The sequence below is a fragment of the Stomoxys calcitrans genome, chromosome 5, assembly GCF_963082655.1.
Source record: "Stomoxys calcitrans chromosome 5, idStoCalc2.1, whole genome shotgun sequence".
Classification (NCBI taxonomy): domain Eukaryota; kingdom Metazoa; phylum Arthropoda; class Insecta; order Diptera; family Muscidae; genus Stomoxys; species Stomoxys calcitrans.
Window position 1 is genome coordinate 89071855 of NC_081556.1, and position 19799 is coordinate 89091653.

Genomic DNA, 19799 nt, shown 5'->3' on the forward strand with positions numbered 1-19799 from the left:
CATCCCAATCGAATAAGAATTGCGCACTCTACAGGCTCAAGAAGTCAAGACCCAAGATCGGTTTATATGGCAGCTATATCAAAACATGGACCGATATGGCCCATTTACAATACCAACCGACCTACACTAATAAGAAGTATTTGTGCAAAATTTCAAGCGGCTAGCTTTACTTCTTCGGAAGTAAGCGTGTTGTCGACAGACAGACGGACGAATGGACGGACAGACGGACGGACAGACGGACGGACATGGCTAGATCGATATAAAATGTAGCGACTATCAAGAATATATATGCTTTATGGGGTCTCAAACGAATATTTCGAGTAGTTACAAACCCACTGACGAAATTAGTATACCACCTATCCTGTGGTGGAGGGTATAAAAATGAAAATCTATGCACAAATCTGTAAATTGCAAAATACGAAGCAGGTCTCGGCCAAAACTGCAAAAAAAATTAAAAGTCGAATATCCCCGAAACCGGTGGAGATTTTGAGCACTATCCAGCAAAAAAAATTTTTTTGGAATCGGACCACAAACGAAAATTTGGCATCCCCAAAAATTTTTCGAAATACCGAGGTGACCAACTTAAGAGGCCTGCCAAAAGGTGCCCGGACAACCCAGGGCCTTGAAATTTTGTAAACGATCTCGCTTACAGCTCTAAACATGCCAAATTTCAAAGAGATATGTCTACCCGTTCTCACACGGCATGCTTTTTACTAGTTTTTTTTTCGATTTTCTCCCACTATTTGCTGTTCTATCATAGCCGATTAAAGTAAAGTAAAAAAGTAAGTAAAGCTCTTCTAAAGGATTATGTTTTTCCTTGGATCTTTCATGTTTTTAATATGTATATATAAGAAAAATTTTTATTCGACTTATCATACGCTAGGGATATTTAGAAAAATTTATTTCCTTTTTAAATTTTACACAATATGTATTTTACAATACAAACAATTGTGGATAAGCATCATTAATGACGCTTAGAAAACTGCTTCTTTCCTGAAATGAGAAAGATCAAATAGAAAAAAGTATTATATTAAAGAGTAATGAAATTATTTTTCAGTATAGAAAAATTATGACAACAACAACAATCGACATCTATCAAAAAGGGCCAACTGGAAAAGAAGTGTGACTGGATTAAAAAAAGCACTTTTTAAAAAAATCTTTATTTCTCCCATGATTACCACTATGCCTATGATCGACCACGGCTCAGGCTTAGAAAAAGGTAATTTTTCAAATAATATTTAGGTTTAATGTTTTGCATTCTTCAAAAATTGGTTTTGCTACGCTTTGGTCGATGTTTAGGAAAGGTTGCTTTGGTTTGATGGAAAAGAAGGCGTATATTCTAATACGCCCACGCCACTATTAACATACACATTTGCCAGTTACCGGTTTCTTGCTCCAAAAAGTATCACCGAAGTGATCTTTGTCAGGAATTCCATACTGCTCACAAAATCCTTAATCGTTTTCCATTTTATGTCCTTATGCACGTTGGAGGCTGGTAGCGTATTCGTACCCAAGTGGCTCAGTCCATTAGCCGATTTGACTTCTGAGCCTTATAAGCCTTATGCTTTCGAAACTGATTTGACTTGAATTTGGCTACTGAAGTATGTTTATGCCCTCCATCACTCACACTAAATGCTCGGTCCACAAATAGATATAGACCATTATAAACCGATTTTTTGATGTGACTTATTCAGTCTCTGTAAGCTTAAATTTTTGAACAATTTGACTAAAGTTTGACGCATGAAGTACAATTACCTGTCTTCAAACACTACAAACCTTTCCTTTTCAATTTCAGAACAAGTAAAAAGCCGTTGAGTTCGGCTGGGCCGAACTTTGGATGCCCCCACCTCGGGTTTATATGTAAACCACCTTTCATCAAAATCAGGTGAAAATTGCATACCATAGCTGTTATATCGAAATATGTTCCGATTTGGACCAAATACTAATAAGTGCAAGTCATGGTTCAATTGTGTATAACAAAATATTGGTAGCTATATCTAAAAATAAGAAGATCTGAACCATATACAACATGGATGTCGAAAAGCCTAACAAACACTCACTGTGTCAAATTTCAGTTAAATCGGATTATAAATGCGCCTTTTTGGGGCCAAGACTTTAAATCGAGATATCGGTCTATATGGCAGCTGTATGCAAATCTTGATCGATCTAGACCAAATTTTAGAAATATGTGGAGGTGCTGAACTTAACTCTCTGTCCCAAATTTCGGCGACCTCGGACAATAAATGCGCCTTTTATGGGACCATTACTTTTAATCGAGAGATCGGTCTATATGGCAACTATATCCAAATCTGGACCGATCTGTGCCATATTGCAGTGGTATATCGAGAGGCTAAACTTAACTCACTGTCCCAAATTTCGGCGACATCGGATAATAACTGCGCCTTTTATGGGCCCAAAACCTTAAATCGAGGGATCGGCCTATATGGTAGCTATATCCAAATCTGATCCGATTAAGCCTAAATTGAAGAAACGTGTCGAAAGGGCCAAGACAACTCACTGAGCTAAATTTCAGCAAAATCGGATAAATAATGTGGCTTTTATATTGAAGCCTCAAACATTACCCGCAGGGACTTCTTAAAAAAATATATATACGAGCGTTGCCTTTTATATTTCGGGATTAGACAACCCTTGAGTTGCAATCTGCCAACTGAGGTTATACGTACTCAGAAGGTTTTGACATACGAGCGCTATTTATGTTGTTTACAGTAACATAAAAGATTAATCTCGCCCAAAAAAATGGAATTAAATCGTGAACATTTTCTCAACTTTCGACGTGGATTAACTCAACAACAGTCGATCAAGGGCCAGTGTTTATCGATTATATGTTGAATTCAACCGAGGTGGTAGTTCACTCCAAGACGAGTTTTGTGAAGGTCGTCCAAAATCAGTTATTGTTCCAAAAACCATTGATGCTGTGCGCTAACAGATATTGCAAGATCGTCATGTGACCTATCGTGAGATTGGGGCAACCTTAGCCATTAGTGGGACCAGCATGCATTCAATATTGCATGAACATTTGACCGTCAAAAAAATTATTCGCGTTATTGGGTCGATTGGTCGAAAGAAATGCTCCAAAATTACGAAACAACTGCATTTTTGAGCACTCAAACATATCGATTTGATAAGTCATCCGCAGTATAGTCCTGACTTGGCACCGTAAAAAATAAAATGAGAGGTCAAAGTTTTTCGACACATGAAGAAGCGGTCGATGCACTCAGAATGCATGTTTTGGAGATATCGTCGACAATTGGTTCAAACGCATGCAAAAGTGTATTCTTAATGGGGAATATTTTCAAAAACAATAAAGCGTTTTTCGATGATTAATATTTGTTTTTGTGTTCTCTAATCTCGAAATATAAAAGGGAACCCTCGTTTAACTTAATTTAGATCTTTTTTATAATCTTTTTAAAAACGACTTACCTTTCAACTCAAATGCACTTAGCAAATTTGCAATGGGGTACTCCACCATTATAGTCATAAGAATGGCGATTACTGCTGCCGAGAGGTATGTGGAGACAAACAGAATAACCTAGAGATTATGTAAAATATAAATGCCTTTATTATTTACTTACAAAAATAATGGTACACTCAAAACATTTCAGATTAAAACATTTACCACAAACGTAACTTAGTTAACTATATGCGATGCTTTGATATCAATAACCCTTCAAATCAAAATATCTATCTAAAAAAGATTTCTTGAAATATTGATCTGCGATCCAATAACGTTTATATACGTGACCATCTTTACATTTTAAGTCGTTCTAGCCATGTAGAACGTGTGAAGCAAGCCGCTTGAAATTTTCCACAGACACTGACTTTTCAAGAAGGTCGTTGGGGCTTGCAAATGGGCCATATTGGTTCAGATTTAGATATAGCTTCCATATAAACCGGTTTCCCGATTTGACTTTTTAAGCCCCAGGAAGCTTAAATTTTCATCCGATTTGGCTGAAATATTGAACGTAGTGTTCTGTTATGACTTGCAACAAATGAGTCGAGTACGGTCCAAATCGGTGAAGAACTTGATATAGCTCCCATATAAACCAATCTCACGATTTGACTTCTTTAGCCCCTGGAAGCCTCAACTTTCATCCGATTTGCACATAGTGTTCTTTTATGACTTCCAACAGCTGTGTACGGTCTAAATCGGTCTATAACCTGATATAGCTCCCATATAAACCGAACTGCCGATTTGACTTCTTGAGCCCTGGAAGTCGCCATTTTATCCGATTTGGGTGAAATTTCGCACATAGTATTCTGTTTTGACTTTCAACAGCTGTGTCAAGTACGGTCCAAATCGCTCTATAACCTGTTATATCTTCCATATAAACCGATCACCAGATAGGTTCATGTCTGGTATTGTGTCCCAACCTTAGTGACGGTGTCTGTTAGCCGGGCAATGACATCACCATCTTCCCTGCTTGCCCTCCTTCTTACTTCCTTTCAGCAACAGCTTCGTCTTCTCATGATCTGGGTCTCCCCATAGGATTTTCGTCGTCTACCGACCGTTTCGCAATTCCACGGTGTTAAATGCGCATTCGTACGCCAACGTCCTTAACTCGTAGCCGCGAAAGTCTTCGGGTTAACAAAGTTTATTGACGGAAGTCCTCTGGGCTTTTCTGTCAAATCTTCTGCTCTTTCATTCCCCCTTACTCTACTGTGGCCCGGCACCTAACTATACGTGCCATCCTCAGAGAAGGTGCTAATCTCCTTCTTACACTCCAAGACATTCCAGTTTACTCTCCGTAAAGATGTTCACAATCGACGTCCTCACGTTAACACCACACTACCTCATGCTTTCCGTGATCGCCCAGATCTCGGCAGATCGGCCTATATGGCAGCTTTATCTCCAGCCAATTCCAGCCAAATCGGGTAATGAATGCGGTTTCTATGGGCTTAAGACACTAAATCGGCAGATTGGTCTATATGGCAGCTATATCGAAATATAGTACGATTTGAACAGTTCAAAAACATAACCTGCGTGCAGCAAAAGTCGAATCTGTGCCCAATTTCAGCCCAACATCTCAATTTCTGAGGGCTGTAGCGTGATAACTGCAGACGGACGGACAGAAATACAACGATCAAGAATATATATACCTTGTAGGGTCGGAAATGGATTTCTCGATGTGTTGCAAACGGAATGCCCCTTCGAAAACATTTACCGAACACGTATGCCGTTCAAGACAAATTAGAACTGCAACAAAAAGAATTTGGTAGTAGAGTGGAAACTTTAACCTCCAATTTGGATTGATATAGGAAGAACCTGCGGATCTTTGGTTGATCCTGTAAATGGTTGGATTGAAAAGTTTTTTAATCCATGTGGAAGCTTAGTAATATCATTTTGAAAGTAGATAACAAATACAGTTTACAAATCAGTCAGCGTGGACCTGAAATTGACCCATAGCCCTAAATTACGTTATCATTATAAAAAATTATATTTTCAAAAAACAATTTTAGGGTGTAGCGAAGCGCTTTGGGTCAGCTAGAGATTTATGCAAATTTTTATATCGAAGTTTAATATTAATATAATTGCTTGAAGACTTACCATAAAAAGATGGGTGACTTCAAGTGGCTGATGAAAATTGGCAAAAATTGAAAAAAGAACTGGAAAATGCCAAAGATACACTTGATACGATATCCTTGCCAGGAAGCGAAATATAGGCCAATTTAAAAATGCTGAAAATTGAAAATAGTTATTCATTATGCGATGTCCGCAATTCTATGTAGAGAGAATAACATTGTCATAAATATTTTAAGATTTATAAAAAAAACACTTATATAGTAAAGTTATATTATACACTTATAGCACATTATTAATGTTAGGTAATATTGCTATATTTTTTAAGAATTAATAAGATTTAAAAAAAAGCCGTATAAAGTAAAGCTCCTTATATTACCATCTAGGTTTTCAAAATAAAATCAATTAAAAAAGGCGTTAAGTTAGGCCGGGCCGAACTTTGGATACTCACCATCTCGGGTATATATGTAAACCACCTTTCGTCATAATCCGGCGAAAAATGCTTAATTTATGCCCCCATAGTAGCTTTATCGGGCTATATGGTCCGATTTGGACCAAACAAGTCATTGTTAAATTTTGTAGAACAAAATATTGGTCTTTTTGGTAGCCATATCTAAACATAGACCGATCTGAACCATATACGACACGGACATCAAAAAGTCTAAGATAAGTCACTGTTTAAAATTTGAGCGAAATCGGACTAGAAATGTGATTTTTATGGGACCAAGACTTTAAATCGATAGATAGGTCTATACGGCACATATATCCAAATCTGAACCGATCTGAGCCAAATTGCAAAAAGATGTCAAGGAGCCTAACACAACTTCCTGTCGCAAATTTTGGCTAAATTGGGCAATAAATGCGCCTTTTATGGCCCAAGACCTTAAATCGAGAGATCGGTCTATATGGCAGCTATATCTAAATCTGTGCCGATCGGTGCCATATTGCAGAAGGTTGTTGTAGAGCCTAACCTAACTCACTATCCCAAATTTTGCCAAAATCGGACAATAAATGCGCCTTTTATGGTCCCAAAACCTTAAATCGAGAGATCGGTCTATATGGCAGCTATATCTAAATCTGGACCGATCTGAGCCAAATTGCAAAATGATGTCATGGGGCCTAACACAGCTCCCTGACCCAAATTTCGGCAAAATTGGACAATAAATGCGCATTTTTATGGGTCTAAAACTTTAAATCGAGAGATCGGTCTATATAGCACCTATATCTAAATCTGAACTGATCTGAGCCAAATTGAAGAGGCATGTCGACTGATCTAACACAACTAACTTTCAGCTCAATATCACTCTTTTTAAAATCTATAGCGTGATTTCAACATACAGACGGACGGACATGACCAAAATGACCAAATCGTTTTAGATTTTTACGCTGATCAAGTATATAAAGGGTGATTTTTTTGAGGTTAGGATTTTCATGCATTAGTATTTGACAGATCACGTGGGATTTCTTTACCGTAAGAAAGATTTAAGGTTTATCAGAATTAGTTTTTTTCGTAAAATCATTTTTATACCCACCACCCCAGGATGGGAGTATATTCATTTTGTCATTCCGTATGCAACACATCGAAATATCCATTTCCAACCCTATAAAGTATTTATATTCTTGATCAGTGTAAAAATCTAAAACGATCTAGTCATGTCCGTCTGTCTGTCTGTTGAAATCACGCTTCAGTCTTTAAAAATAGAGATATTGAGCCGAAATTTTGCACAGAGTCTTTTTTTGTTCATAAGCAGGTTAAGGTCGAAGATGGGCTCTATCGGGCTATATCTTCATATAGCCCCCATATAGACCGATCCGCCGATTTAGGGTTTTTGGCCACATTTATTATCCGATTTTACTGAAATTTGGGACGGTGAGTTGTGTTAGGCCCTTCGACACCCTTCTTCAATTTGGCCCAGATCGGTTCAGATTTGGATATAGCTGCTAGATCGTCCGATTTAGGGTCTTAGGCCCATAAGAGCCACAATTATTATCCGATTTCGCCCAAATTTGGGACAGTGAGTTGCGTTAGGTTCTTCGACACTCATCTTCAATTTGGCCCAGATCGGTTCAGATTTGGATATAGCTGCCATATAGACCAATCTCTCGATTAAAAGTCTTGTGCCCATAAAAGACACATTTATTGTTCGATTTCGCCAAAATTTGGAACAGTGTGTTGTGTTAAGCCCTTCGACACCCTTCTTCAATTTGGCCCAGATCGTTTCAGATTTGAATACAGCTGCCATATAGACTGATCCGCCGAATTAGGGTCTTAGGCCCATAAAAGCCACATTTATTATCCGATTTTGCTGAAATTTGAGCCTTCGACATCCTTCTTCAATTTGGACCAGATCGGTCCAGATTTGGATATAGCTGCCATATAGACCGATCTCTCGATTTAGGGTTTTGGGCCATTAAAAGCGCATTTATTGTCCGATGTCGCCGAAATTTGGGACAGTAAGTTGTGTTAAAGCCTTCAACATCCTTCTTTAATTTCGCCCAGATGGGTCCAAATTTGAATATAGCTGCGATATAGGCCGAACTCTCGATTAAAGGTTTTGGGTCCATAAAAGGCGCATTCATTGTCCGATGTCGCCGAAATTTGGGACAGTGAATTAGGTTAAGGCCCTTGACATACTTCTGCAATATGACACAGATCGATCCAGATTTGGATATAGCTGCCGTACAGACCGATCTCTCGATTTAAGGTTTTTGGCCATTAAAAGCGCATTTATTGTCCAATGTCGCCGAAATTTTGGACAGTGAGTTGTGTTGGGCCCTTCGACAGCCTTCTTCAATTTGGACCAGATCGGTCCAGATTTGGATATAGCTGTCATATAGACCAATCTCTCGATTTATGGTTTGTGGCCCATAAAAGGCGCATTTATTGTCCGATGTCGCGGAAATTTGGGACAGTAAGTTGTGTTAAAGCCTTCAACATCCTTCTTTAATTTCGCCCAGATGGGTCCAGATATAGACCGAACTCTCGATTTAAGGTTTTGGGTCCCTAAAAGGCGCATTCATTGTCCGATGTCGCCGAAATTTGGGACAGTGAGTTGCGGTTGGCTCTTCGACATTTTTATGTTTAGATATACATAGCTACTAAAAAGACCAATATTTTGTTATACACAATTGAACAATGGCTTCTACCTATCGGAACATATTTCGATATAACTGCTATGGGGCATAAGGTATGCATTTTTCACCGGATTTTGGCGAAAGGTGGTTTACATATATACCCTAGGTGGTGGGTATTCAAAGTTCGGCCCCGCCGAACTTAACGCCTTTTTACTTTTTAAAGTTTTTATAGCATCCGTGATCTTGGGTATGCAAAAGTTTTCCAGGATTATTTCTTTGTAGTATTTTAACAACTTACCGCCACCGTGACACATATTGTATATTACAACAATAATGGCCACAATTGTCACCGATAGATGTTTGTGTAGAATTGGAAACAATGCTGTCCAAATTGTGCGATCCTTAAAAAACAACACTGATCCTAAATACCAGATGAGAAATATCAACAGCCAACCGTACAAAGGCGAATATCTTAAATACGCTGCTACTATTCTCTTGTATCGTTGCTGGCGCAAATATTTCATATACAATTCACCACAAACGATGCCAAGCAAAAATCCATTCAGATTGGCATATGGACTCAGATACAAATGTTTTCCGGTCTCAACGTTTTTAAGGTACATGTGACGATAGTTTCTACAAAGCGTCATCAAAAGGTTAAGATAAGTTTATGTTAATTATTGCCAGACTTACTCAAGGTTCATGGTACTGACCGATTGCAACTCCTTAAAATAACTAACCGCACTGGGTAGGGCCCAGCCCAATGTTCCTATGCCTATATAAAGACGCATTTTAAGATGAGGATATCTGCCAACCATAAGTATAATTATTTATTGGTTTAATGTTAATATAGCAAAGACCAAATAAATCTTACTTGGATACAATGATAAGGACTGTCAAAAAAATTGCGTATAACTGAAAATCTGCTGCAATATACCAGGTATGCACCCAACACTGAAATGTTTATTAAATAGTTAGAAACATGTGAAAACGCGTAAAGTAAAAACAAAATTATTAAAATTTGTTAAGTAAAATTTCATTTAGGTTAGGTTAGGTTGAAAAGAGGGTGCAGATATTAATCCACCCCATGCCACTATGGGTATACACCTAAGCCAGAAATCAGCTTGTTGTGTGCTCTAAAAACTATCAAGTAACCTCTGAAAAGAAAATTTTAAGTTAGGAATTCCGTGCTATTTACAAAATCCTTAATTGTTTTCAATACCACTCCCCTAAGTTGGTTCATGTCTGGTATTGTGTCTCTACCTAAGAGTCGGTATCTGTTAGACGCGAAAGCCGGGCAATGGCAAAGAAATGCTCCAACGTCTCATCATCTTTCCCGCATGCCCTACACATGCTATCACTTGCTGCACCGATGTTACATAAGTTAGCTCGTAGTCCTATCTTTCTCGTTATGATACCAATAGCTAAACTGACCTTCTTCTTGCTTCCTTTCAGTAATAGCCTCGTCTTCTCACGATCTGGATCCCCCATAGGATTTTCGTCGTCCTACCGATCGTTTCGTAGTTCCACAATGTTGCATGCGCATTCGTCGTCCACTCCCTTAACTCGAACTGCGTCGACCCGAAAGCCTCGGATTAACCAAGTTTATTGACGGCAGTCCTCTGGCCTTCACCGCCAAATCGTCTGCCCTTTCATTCCCCTTCACTCCGTTATGGCCCGGCACCCAAACAATGCTGATTTTCCCCTCATCAGAGAAGGCGTTAATCTCCTTCTTACACTGCAAGACTGTTCGTGATCTTACCGTCCTGGTTGTTATTGCCCTTATGGCAATTTTACTGTCGATAAATATGTTCACACTGGACGTCTTCGCGTTAGCACCACACCACTTCACGCATTCCGTGATCGCCCGGATCTCCGCTTGAGGACCGTATTATGGTCAGATAATCTAAAACAGATCTCAGTCCCTGGGTTCTCAATGTAAGCCCCCAGACCCACTCTGTCCTCTAGCTTTGATCCATCCGTGTAACATGATCTTCCAGATGGTAATACTAGGGTTCCGTCAATCCAACACTGTGCCGAAGGCACCAGTGCCTCGCACTCGACTTCAAGATTAATCTCAGATATCCGATCGGAAACCTCCTCCCTTCCTTCCAGGTTTCCTAACGTCGCCTCGTTTATACCGCGATGGTATGAGCTGCTCTCATCCTCAATCGATTCTCCCATCGCCTTAAGTCTCATAGCCGCGGTGGCTGCCTCACACTTAATTTGTATGTCAATGGGTCGGATATCTAGAATAGTCTCTAGTGCCCTAATGGGCGTGGTCCTCATCGCTTCGCCTATGCCAAGACAACATGCTCTCTGAACCTGTTGTATGGTCCTTATGTTGCACTTTTTCTCAGTCCACCAAAATACTGAAGCGTAAGTAAGTATTGGTCTAATCACGCTCCTGTAGAGCCAGTGGACTATCCTCGGATTCAGACCCATTTCGAGCCTACGGGCCGTCTACATAGTTCCCAACATCTGTGAGCCTTCTCAGTACACTCCTAAATGTGACACTTCCAATTCAGTTTCCTGTCCAAGATCACACCTAAGTAGTTGACCTTGTCAGACGTCGAAATGCTCTTATTGAGGAAACGTGGTGCGTTAAATTGGCCCACCGTCGTCTTCCTCGTGAACAGGCATATTTCAGTCTTCTGAAAGGTCATTAAACCTCCAAGAGAGCAGTCGTGTTTTTTGTGGCTCTGTATTGAAATAATTCAAAAAAATATTCCTAAAGGAAATGTGTTTTTAAAAGTGTACTATTTTAATCGCATCACAACGTCGCATTCGGCCATATATTTGCACTGTTAAAACAAGCACTTACAATCGCAAAAATAAACTAAAATAATAGGCCCGACAGTGGCAGCATTGTGTTAGAACATAAACTTAAACACAAAAAGTCAATAAGAAAACAGAAAAGCAATAAGCATTAAGAACAAGCACCATACCATTTCGCTCACAGTTTCAGCCGCGCCAATCTAAAACAATGACAGACACTAGTTTTGATTTCTCGCAAAATAACATCAGTGAGAGTGTTGCACCACCGCAGGCGCCAAAACGAATGAGAGAAATAATGCAAGCATCATATATAGAAAGCACTTGCAAAACACCTAGACTCTCTAACTACGAATCACCTCAGCGACTTGTTATGCTCATCGATAAACGGTTTGAAAAACAAAACGAACTTATCCAAACACTAATAAAAGAGAGTGAAACCCGTTTGTTACATGAACTTGATAAGAGAATCAGTGACTTTCAAAGTGAAATTACATCTCTTAAAGAACGTATTGTCAATATGGAAACAGTCGCAGACAAAATAATTGTGATTGAAAAAGATATTTTTGAACTTAAATCGCAAAAGATGGTATATCCACAAAATAGTGAGCTTGAAAATGAAATTAAAATCCTTAAAGCACAGCTAGCAAAGCAAGAAAACTTTCATGTAGCTTCTGAACTAAGAATAAACGGTATTCCTTCGTACAACGGCGAAAACTTAAACATATTATTCAGTAATATTTGCAATTGTTTTAATATTCCTACACCCACAGTAAAATCAATATACCGTTTAAAAAATAAAATACGTCAAAACAATGATGCAACAATTATTGTGGACTTAATGTCATCTTATGATAAAAATTATATCTTGAAATCGATGGCTTTTTTCAAACGCACGAATAAAACCCCTCTCCTATTAAACCATATTGGGTTCGATTCAAATTATGTCGTTCACATCAATGAAAATTTGACAGCAGCGAACTACAAAATATTACAGAGCGCACTTAAACTTAAAAGGCAGAAATATGTGGATTCTGCATACTCTTTTCGTGGACTAATTTATGTTAAAAAAATGAGATCTGATCCCCCGCAACAAATTGATGACATCGAGCAGTTAAATAAATTTTTTCGTCAATCCGATGAAATACCTGAACAAACTTCCAACATTTCTTCAATCGTCACAGATCCATAGCACTGTTTCTTTATTTTTTGCAATTATTCACCTAAAATACACTTATATATTTTTAATGTTATCAATTTATTTTTTACTAAAATTTTTTATTATAATTTATTCATGCTCAATTATCTACATAATAGTCTCAAGCTTTCTAATCTATTTCATCAATCTACAAACTTCAGAAGCATTGCTAACACCTGAAATTCTTGATGAGTAACAACGCTTATAGTTCCAAAGCCAGCCTTAACTGTATGATTAAAATAATGGCAAAACAAAAACCTGGTTTACGTGTGGTACACATCAACGCGCAAAGTCTAAATAACAAAATTGATGAGTTCAGATATGTTTTCTGCAACTCTGGAGTGGACATTATTTGTGTATCTGAGACTTGGTTTCAGCCCACAATATGCGACAGTATCTACAATGTCAATGGATACAAACTCTTAAGAGCTGATAGACAGTCGAATGCTGGCGGAGTAGCTATATATATAAAACTTGGATTACGTTTTACCCTTAAGCTTCGGTCCAATAATGACTCTAGTATGGAGTATCTTTTTATTGAAGTTAGCATGCAAAATAAGGAAACAATTTTGCTAGGTTGTGTTTATAGGCCGAACAACCACGTCGATATCGAACCCGTTAGAAATGTTATTGAAAACTTATCACTCTGCTACAATGATATAATCATCGCAGGCGACTTTAACAGCAACTTGCTACTGGACAACAACATTTCTAACATCATGCAAACACTTGGATTATTCTCCTTTAACACAAGTGTTCCTACTCATTTTACCAACACAAATGCAAGCTTATTGGATTTAGTATTCGTTAACAACTATTCTAAAATACTTTTGTACGATCAGCTGTGTGCTCCTGGTTTTTCGAAACACGATCTTTTATTTTTTATCTATGATGTGCATGTTAATACCACGCCTACAAGTTACACCTACCGGGATTTTAAAAACATCGATCTCAATCTGGTAAACAGTTGCCTTGATAAAATCAATTGGAATTTCATTTATACACTGAGTAGTGTCGATGACCAACTAACGTTTCTGCAAAACAACCTTCTTTTTCTATATAACTACTGTGTTCCTGTTAAAACCAAGGTGGTGAATCACAATCAGCAACCCTGGTTTAATAATAATATTAAAATTTTAATCAAACAGAGAGACCTGGCTTATCAAAGATGGCAACGTTTTAAAACATCGTATCTACATGATATTTTTAAGCATGCCCGGCGTGCAGTTGTAAGAAGCATTAATGCGGCTAAATACGAGTATTACAGCAGGAAGTTTAAATGTGCTGTGGACAGCAAATCAAAATGGAAAACTATTCGCGATATCGGTATTGGCACTATGCAATGCAATACAACTAACGTTAATTTAAATCAATTAAATGAGCTATTTACAAAAGTGGGTAATTCTAGCACCTCTAACGATTTTTATTCATGTCTCCAGACGGTTCCCATTGAACATGATTTTTCATTTCAATGCGTCAATAGTACTGATGTCATGAAAAGTATCACTTCAATTAAGTCCAACGCTGTGGGTACTGATGACGTTAGCCCAATTTTTATTAAACTTTTGATGCCTCAGCTATTACCGTACATTACGTATCTAATTAACAGCATAATTACAAAATCCACGTTTCCCCAGAAGTGGAAACAAGCTAAAATAATACCAATACTGAAAGCAAACAACGAATTTAGACCAATAGCAATTTTACCTTTTCTATCAAAAGTTTTGGAAAATTTGTTAAGTTCCCAGATAACAGCGTTTCTTGAAAATGAGAAACTGTTGACTGAGCACCAGTCTGGGTTCAGGAAAAAAAGAAGCTGCACAACAACTCTTATTGGTGTCGTCGAAGACCTTCGTAAAAAACAGGATAAAAATATGATATCCATGCTCGTCCTGTTGGACCATAGTAAGGCGTTTGACACAGTAAATCATGATATCTTGTGTTCAAAACTCAATAAGCTGTTTTATTTCTCCGATACCGCCTGCAATCTTATTGCGTCTTATTTGTCAAATCGTTCCCAGTGTGTTGTCCTAAATGAACAAAAGTCGAACGTATTGGATATATCGCGAGGTGTGCCTCAGGGCTCTATTCTTGGTCCTTTATTGTTTACCCTATATATAAATGACCTTCCTGACGTCCCTGAGACATGCAGTATACAAATGTATGCGGATGACGTACAACTATATGCTAGTACAAAAGTCGAAGATATCAATAGCTGTATCTCAAAATTCAATAAAGACTTGCAAGCAATCAGCGAATGGGCATGTACAAATTGTTTAAACATAAATCCATCGAAATCTAAACTAATAATTATTGGCAAGACTCCAGCCTCTCAACCCGATATTAACTTAAGAATTTCAGACTCAACTATTCAGCGAGTGGAGTCATCTAGCAATTTGGGTTTGACTTTTAACACCAAGTTGAATTGGACTAACCACATAAATCGAGCTTCCGGCAAAATTCATGGCATGTTGAGAAACCTATGGAAATTACGTACATCGACTCCTCAAGATATTCGCTTATTGCTTGCTAAAACGTATTTAATCCCAACGCTTCTCTATGGATGTGAAGTTTTTGCATGCTGCGGTTATAATGACACAAGGACACTTAATGTTGCCTATAATAATATTGCAAGATATGTCTTTAACAAAGGAAGAAGGGAAAGAATTTCGGAGTTTTCATACCAAATTTTTAATGTCCAATTTGACAACTATCTTAAAATCAAATGTCTATTACAACTGCATAAAATAATTTATACACAAGTACCTCCTTATCTGTACAATCGTTTACAGTTCGCAAGATCCAATAGAGGAAAAAAACTAATTCTACCCAGATTTAGAAAACTTTCTTCAGAACGACAATTCTACATAGGCACACCACGTCTTTGGAACTCGCTCCCCAATAATATTCAATTGTTAAGCAATGCTTCCGCCTTTAAAACTGAACTTTTTAAATTTTATGCTTGATTTATATAATCGTTTTTCATATTCAACCTATATAATGTTAATTCTTACCATAATTACTCTATAATTATTCTTTAAGTATCGTTTGCATTTTTTGTGTGTTCACTTTTAATTCTAGTACAGTCAATTATAAGATATTTCATCTTGTTGTACTAGTAATGTCAATAAATAAATCAAATCAAATCAAATCAAATCAAATCAAATCTAGGTCTAGCCCAGTCATATGCCATGTGCAAGACCCTTTCGGCTTTACTGCATAGCTCGTTCGGATCCTTACCCTTTAGAAGTATTATAACAGCGTCTGCGACGGGTTCAAATCCCTCCTCAGTCAGCAGCCGTAATAGTTCATTTATGGTGGTCACCCTTAGGAGTGGCGATAAAATGACCCCCTGTGGCGTGCCTTGTGCCACTTTCTCCCTTATATTTATGCCATGGGACACACAATTTATCCACCTGTTCCTTAGCATATGGGTTATCCAGTCTCTAAAGACTGGGTCAGTGCGTCGGTCCGCACATTGTTCAAAGCCCCCTCGATATCAATGCATACCGCCAGTGTTTATTTTTTGGCATTGAAGAATTCTTCTATTTTATGCACAAACTCGTGCAGGGCAGTCTCTACCGACCTTCCCTTGACATAGGCATGCTGTTTGCTCCTGCCAGGAGGCAAGGGTGATGTTTATACATCGTGGCGGCATGGATGGACGAAAATTTTTTTCAACGTAGTTGAAAGGACGTGGTCTGGACATGGATGTTGGAAGTCATAACAGCACACTCGATGCAAACTTTCAGCCAAATCGGATAACAAATGCGGTTTTCAGGTGCTTACGATGTCAAATCGGGAGATCAGTTAATATGGGATCTATATCAGGTTAATGACCGATTTAGACTGGTCTTCGCATTGCTATTGTCGTAGGAGTCCCAAAAGAACCTTCCGTAGATAATTTCTGCAAAATCGGACAACCACGACGGCTTTTTGAGGCTTAAGAGGTCTAATCGGGAGTTGGTTCATATGGGAGCTATATACAAATCTGAATCGATAAAGTCCTGTTGTAATCTCCAACGACCTACATCAACAAGATGTATCAGTGCAAAATATCAACAGAGCAGTCATGCGATGAATTGGTTTCAGCAGGAGATACAAGTTGCGCAAAATACCAGGGTGTTTTGCTGGACAGGAAATTGATCTTCAAATCCAACATTTTGGAAAGGGCAAAAAAGGCAACTATTACTCTATTCATCTGCAAGGCAACCGTTGACAAAAGTTGGGGGGTTAGACCCATAATACTTTATGGTGTTGTGGTCTGGTGGACAGCGCTTCAAAAGTTCCCCTTCTGCTCTATACTTAACCGGTTCCAGACTAGTTTGTGCATCACATCTGCTCTGGACATTGTGGCTAGACAAATTGCAGCGATCACTGCCGAGAGGTTAAGGGAGTTTTCTCATTGGTCATGTGGCGGCTACGGACACTGTGTTATCCTTGATACAATATCCGATGTACCAGGCAGTGTGGATTACACCCCACCTGAACCGCTTTTTGATAAAAACTACTGTACCATTATTTCTGATAGAACCGATTGGAACTACGATATCCCTGGTAACAGAAGTAACATAGACTCCTATACGGATGGTTCCCACCAGGTGGGCTTTGGGAACTGGTCATATCGAAAAGGTTACCCGACCACTAAACTGTGTATCAAGCAGAGATCCTTGCAATTAAGGATGAAATGGCTAAGATATAAGCCATAACGACGATTGACATAAATATCTTCTCAGACAGCCAGGCATCCATTAAATCCCTGGAGAACGTATTTCTGAACACAAAAACCGACTGTCGCAGATCTCTCAACGAGATGGCTGAACAGTTCAAAATTCATTGGTTCTGGGTGCCAGGCCACAGAGATATCCCAGGGAATTGTAAAGCACACAAGCTTGCGAGACTAGGAACTACCCTACACATTTCAGGGATACTGGAATCTGTGGGTATACCTCTAGCGACATGTATACTAAATTTTCAGGATTAGGCCCGAAGGACAACGAATGATAGATGGTCACAAAGAGAAGGCTGTGAGGTCTGCTGCTTTGCTGTCATTGGCTAGAACAGACGTCTCAGTCATTGTATCAGTCATGACTGGTCCACTGTCTAATCGGAAAACATGCTGACAAATTGAAGGGTGCCAGCAACGACTTTTGCAGAAGCTGTAGGGACATCGAGAAAGAAGAGACTATAGTACACCATCTGTGTGTGTGTGTCCCGCACTAGCAGTTAGAAGGAGTTTCACTTTATTTCTCATTTCTTTGAGAACCAGTCTGATTTAGCGGATGTAAAGATTCGCAAGTTATTGGGCTTTTTAAAGCGATCTGCATGGTTCAACGGTAGGAACTAGAAGGCACCTTCTTTCTTCTGTTCTTCTGAGCGTGAGGTTCAGTACTACAAGAGAGAACCTCTAGATCAAGCGGCATATCAAGCAGGTCTAGACAACATTCATGCAGACGAGGTAGCAGATGTGGTAAATGGCTACCGAGTGAATGTAGTCCTCGAAGAACGACCGTCTCCCATTGCAACTGAAGAAATTTCGTTGCGGCAGATGCAGCCGCCTCAACTTCTACAGAGCAAGGATTGATACCGACGTACAAGATGTATGTCCCGATTGTAACCAGGGGCCGCACGATACACGTCACCTATTTAACTGCCCAGCCAGACCCACTCGACTCAGACCCCGATCCCTGTGGTTGCACCCCATCTTAGTCGCAAAGTTCCTGGGTCTTGACACACAACAGAATCAGGCAGACGAAAGATAGAATACAACAAACTACTACAACAACAACAAGACTAAATGACATAACAGCAAAACACATGGACCAAACAGAATTTCAGTGCAGATTCTCGCTTTCACTGTGTTATAGACAAATTTTCTTCTCGCATGACCTCTGCAATCTGTTTTAACCCTAAGTTCGGCTAGTGGGATAAATGTTCAATCATAGCCAATTAAAGTAAGAAGGCAAAATACTTTCTCAAAATCGGAGCACGAGCACACAATCTGCGATGTATATTCGTAATATGGATATTGGATGCATTGGATTCATCAGTATAAATTACTTACACAATTATTAAGTCCCAAATTGGAGGTCATCAAGACATTCGCCCACCACTCGCTGCGACAAAGTATAACATTTGGTTCCATAACATGTCGCCAAAATGGTGCATTCTGAAGATTTAACAACATGTGGGATGTGAACAACAAGAGCAGCAGTAACGAAGGCAAATATCTGCAAATAAAATTTACTTCAATACGTTAATAAAGCCATCTAATCATGATATCCAATTTATATTGGTCCAAACCTTAGGTATCGGGATATAAGCAAGCGTATATAAACAACTGCACACTCTTTGAGACTTGATGTTGCTGCAACATATTCGCCTTTATTGAATTTAAGATACAACATTAAACCACTCAACATGAAGAATACTTCAATGCATACCACCACATGCATGAGAGACAAAAAGAACGCAGACATATAGAGATTTTCAACGAATTCAGGATTCTTTATTGGCATATATTGAGCGTAGGCAATGTGTTCGACTACCACAGTTATAGAGAGAATTGCTCGAACACCATCTAAAAATTGAAGATCCTTACCAATGGCATCATTGCTATTGGATATGATCAAACGGCAATAATTGCGATACATTGAGAAGCTGCAAAAGTATTTCTCAACTAAAATGTGAATAGAGATCTTAGAGAAGACCATTTACATGGAAGTTTGTATTACCAAAATGCTTATGACCATCATCATAGCTGCTATTACTTTCTTTGTTTTTTTGTTTTGATCTATGGATTAAATCATAGGACGTTGATATCACATTAAGAGCTCCAATGACTATAAATATTAGACATGCAATTTTGTACCATGGTCCTAAAATGTAATAGAAAATCAAATTTGACGTCATGTTTGACACTCGTTTATAAAGAAAGTGACAAAATATTTAAAAACAAGTAAAAAAGCGTTAAGTTTGGCCGGGCCGAACTTTGGATACCCACCACCTCGGGTATATATGTAAATCACCTTTCGTCATAATCTGGTGAAAAATGCCCACATAGCAGCTTCATTGAAATATGGTCCGATTTGGGCCAAATTCGACACGGATATTGATTGGTCTAATAAGTACAAGTCACATTGTTCAATTTGTAGCGCGAAATATTGGTCTTTTTGCTAGCAATAACCAAATATAGACCAATCTGAACCACAT

General features: G+C 38.6%; 2 protein-coding genes across 2 annotated transcripts in view; one reads left to right on the plus strand and one right to left on the minus strand.

Annotated features, from left to right (window-relative positions):
* The window catches only part of LOC106081672 (O-acyltransferase like protein-like), a 185777-nt gene that overhangs the window by 104059 nt on the left and 61919 nt on the right, over positions 1-19799 (plus strand). The window lies entirely within an intron of this gene.
* LOC106086630 (uncharacterized) overlaps positions 1-19799 on the minus strand; it is a 79188-nt gene that overhangs the window by 55600 nt on the left and 3789 nt on the right. Inside the window, exons 3-10 of the mRNA XM_059369844.1 lie at positions 19322-19465; positions 18891-19266; positions 18652-18817; positions 9489-9568; positions 9308-9421; positions 8913-9250; positions 5567-5697; positions 3442-3550 (exon numbers count right to left, since the gene is read on the minus strand). Of these exons, the coding sequence (XP_059225827.1) occupies positions 3442-3550; positions 5567-5697; positions 8913-9250; positions 9308-9421; positions 9489-9568; positions 18652-18817; positions 18891-19266; positions 19322-19465 (1458 nt within the window). The remainder of the gene's footprint in view (positions 1-3441; positions 3551-5566; positions 5698-8912; positions 9251-9307; positions 9422-9488; positions 9569-18651; positions 18818-18890; positions 19267-19321; positions 19466-19799) is intronic.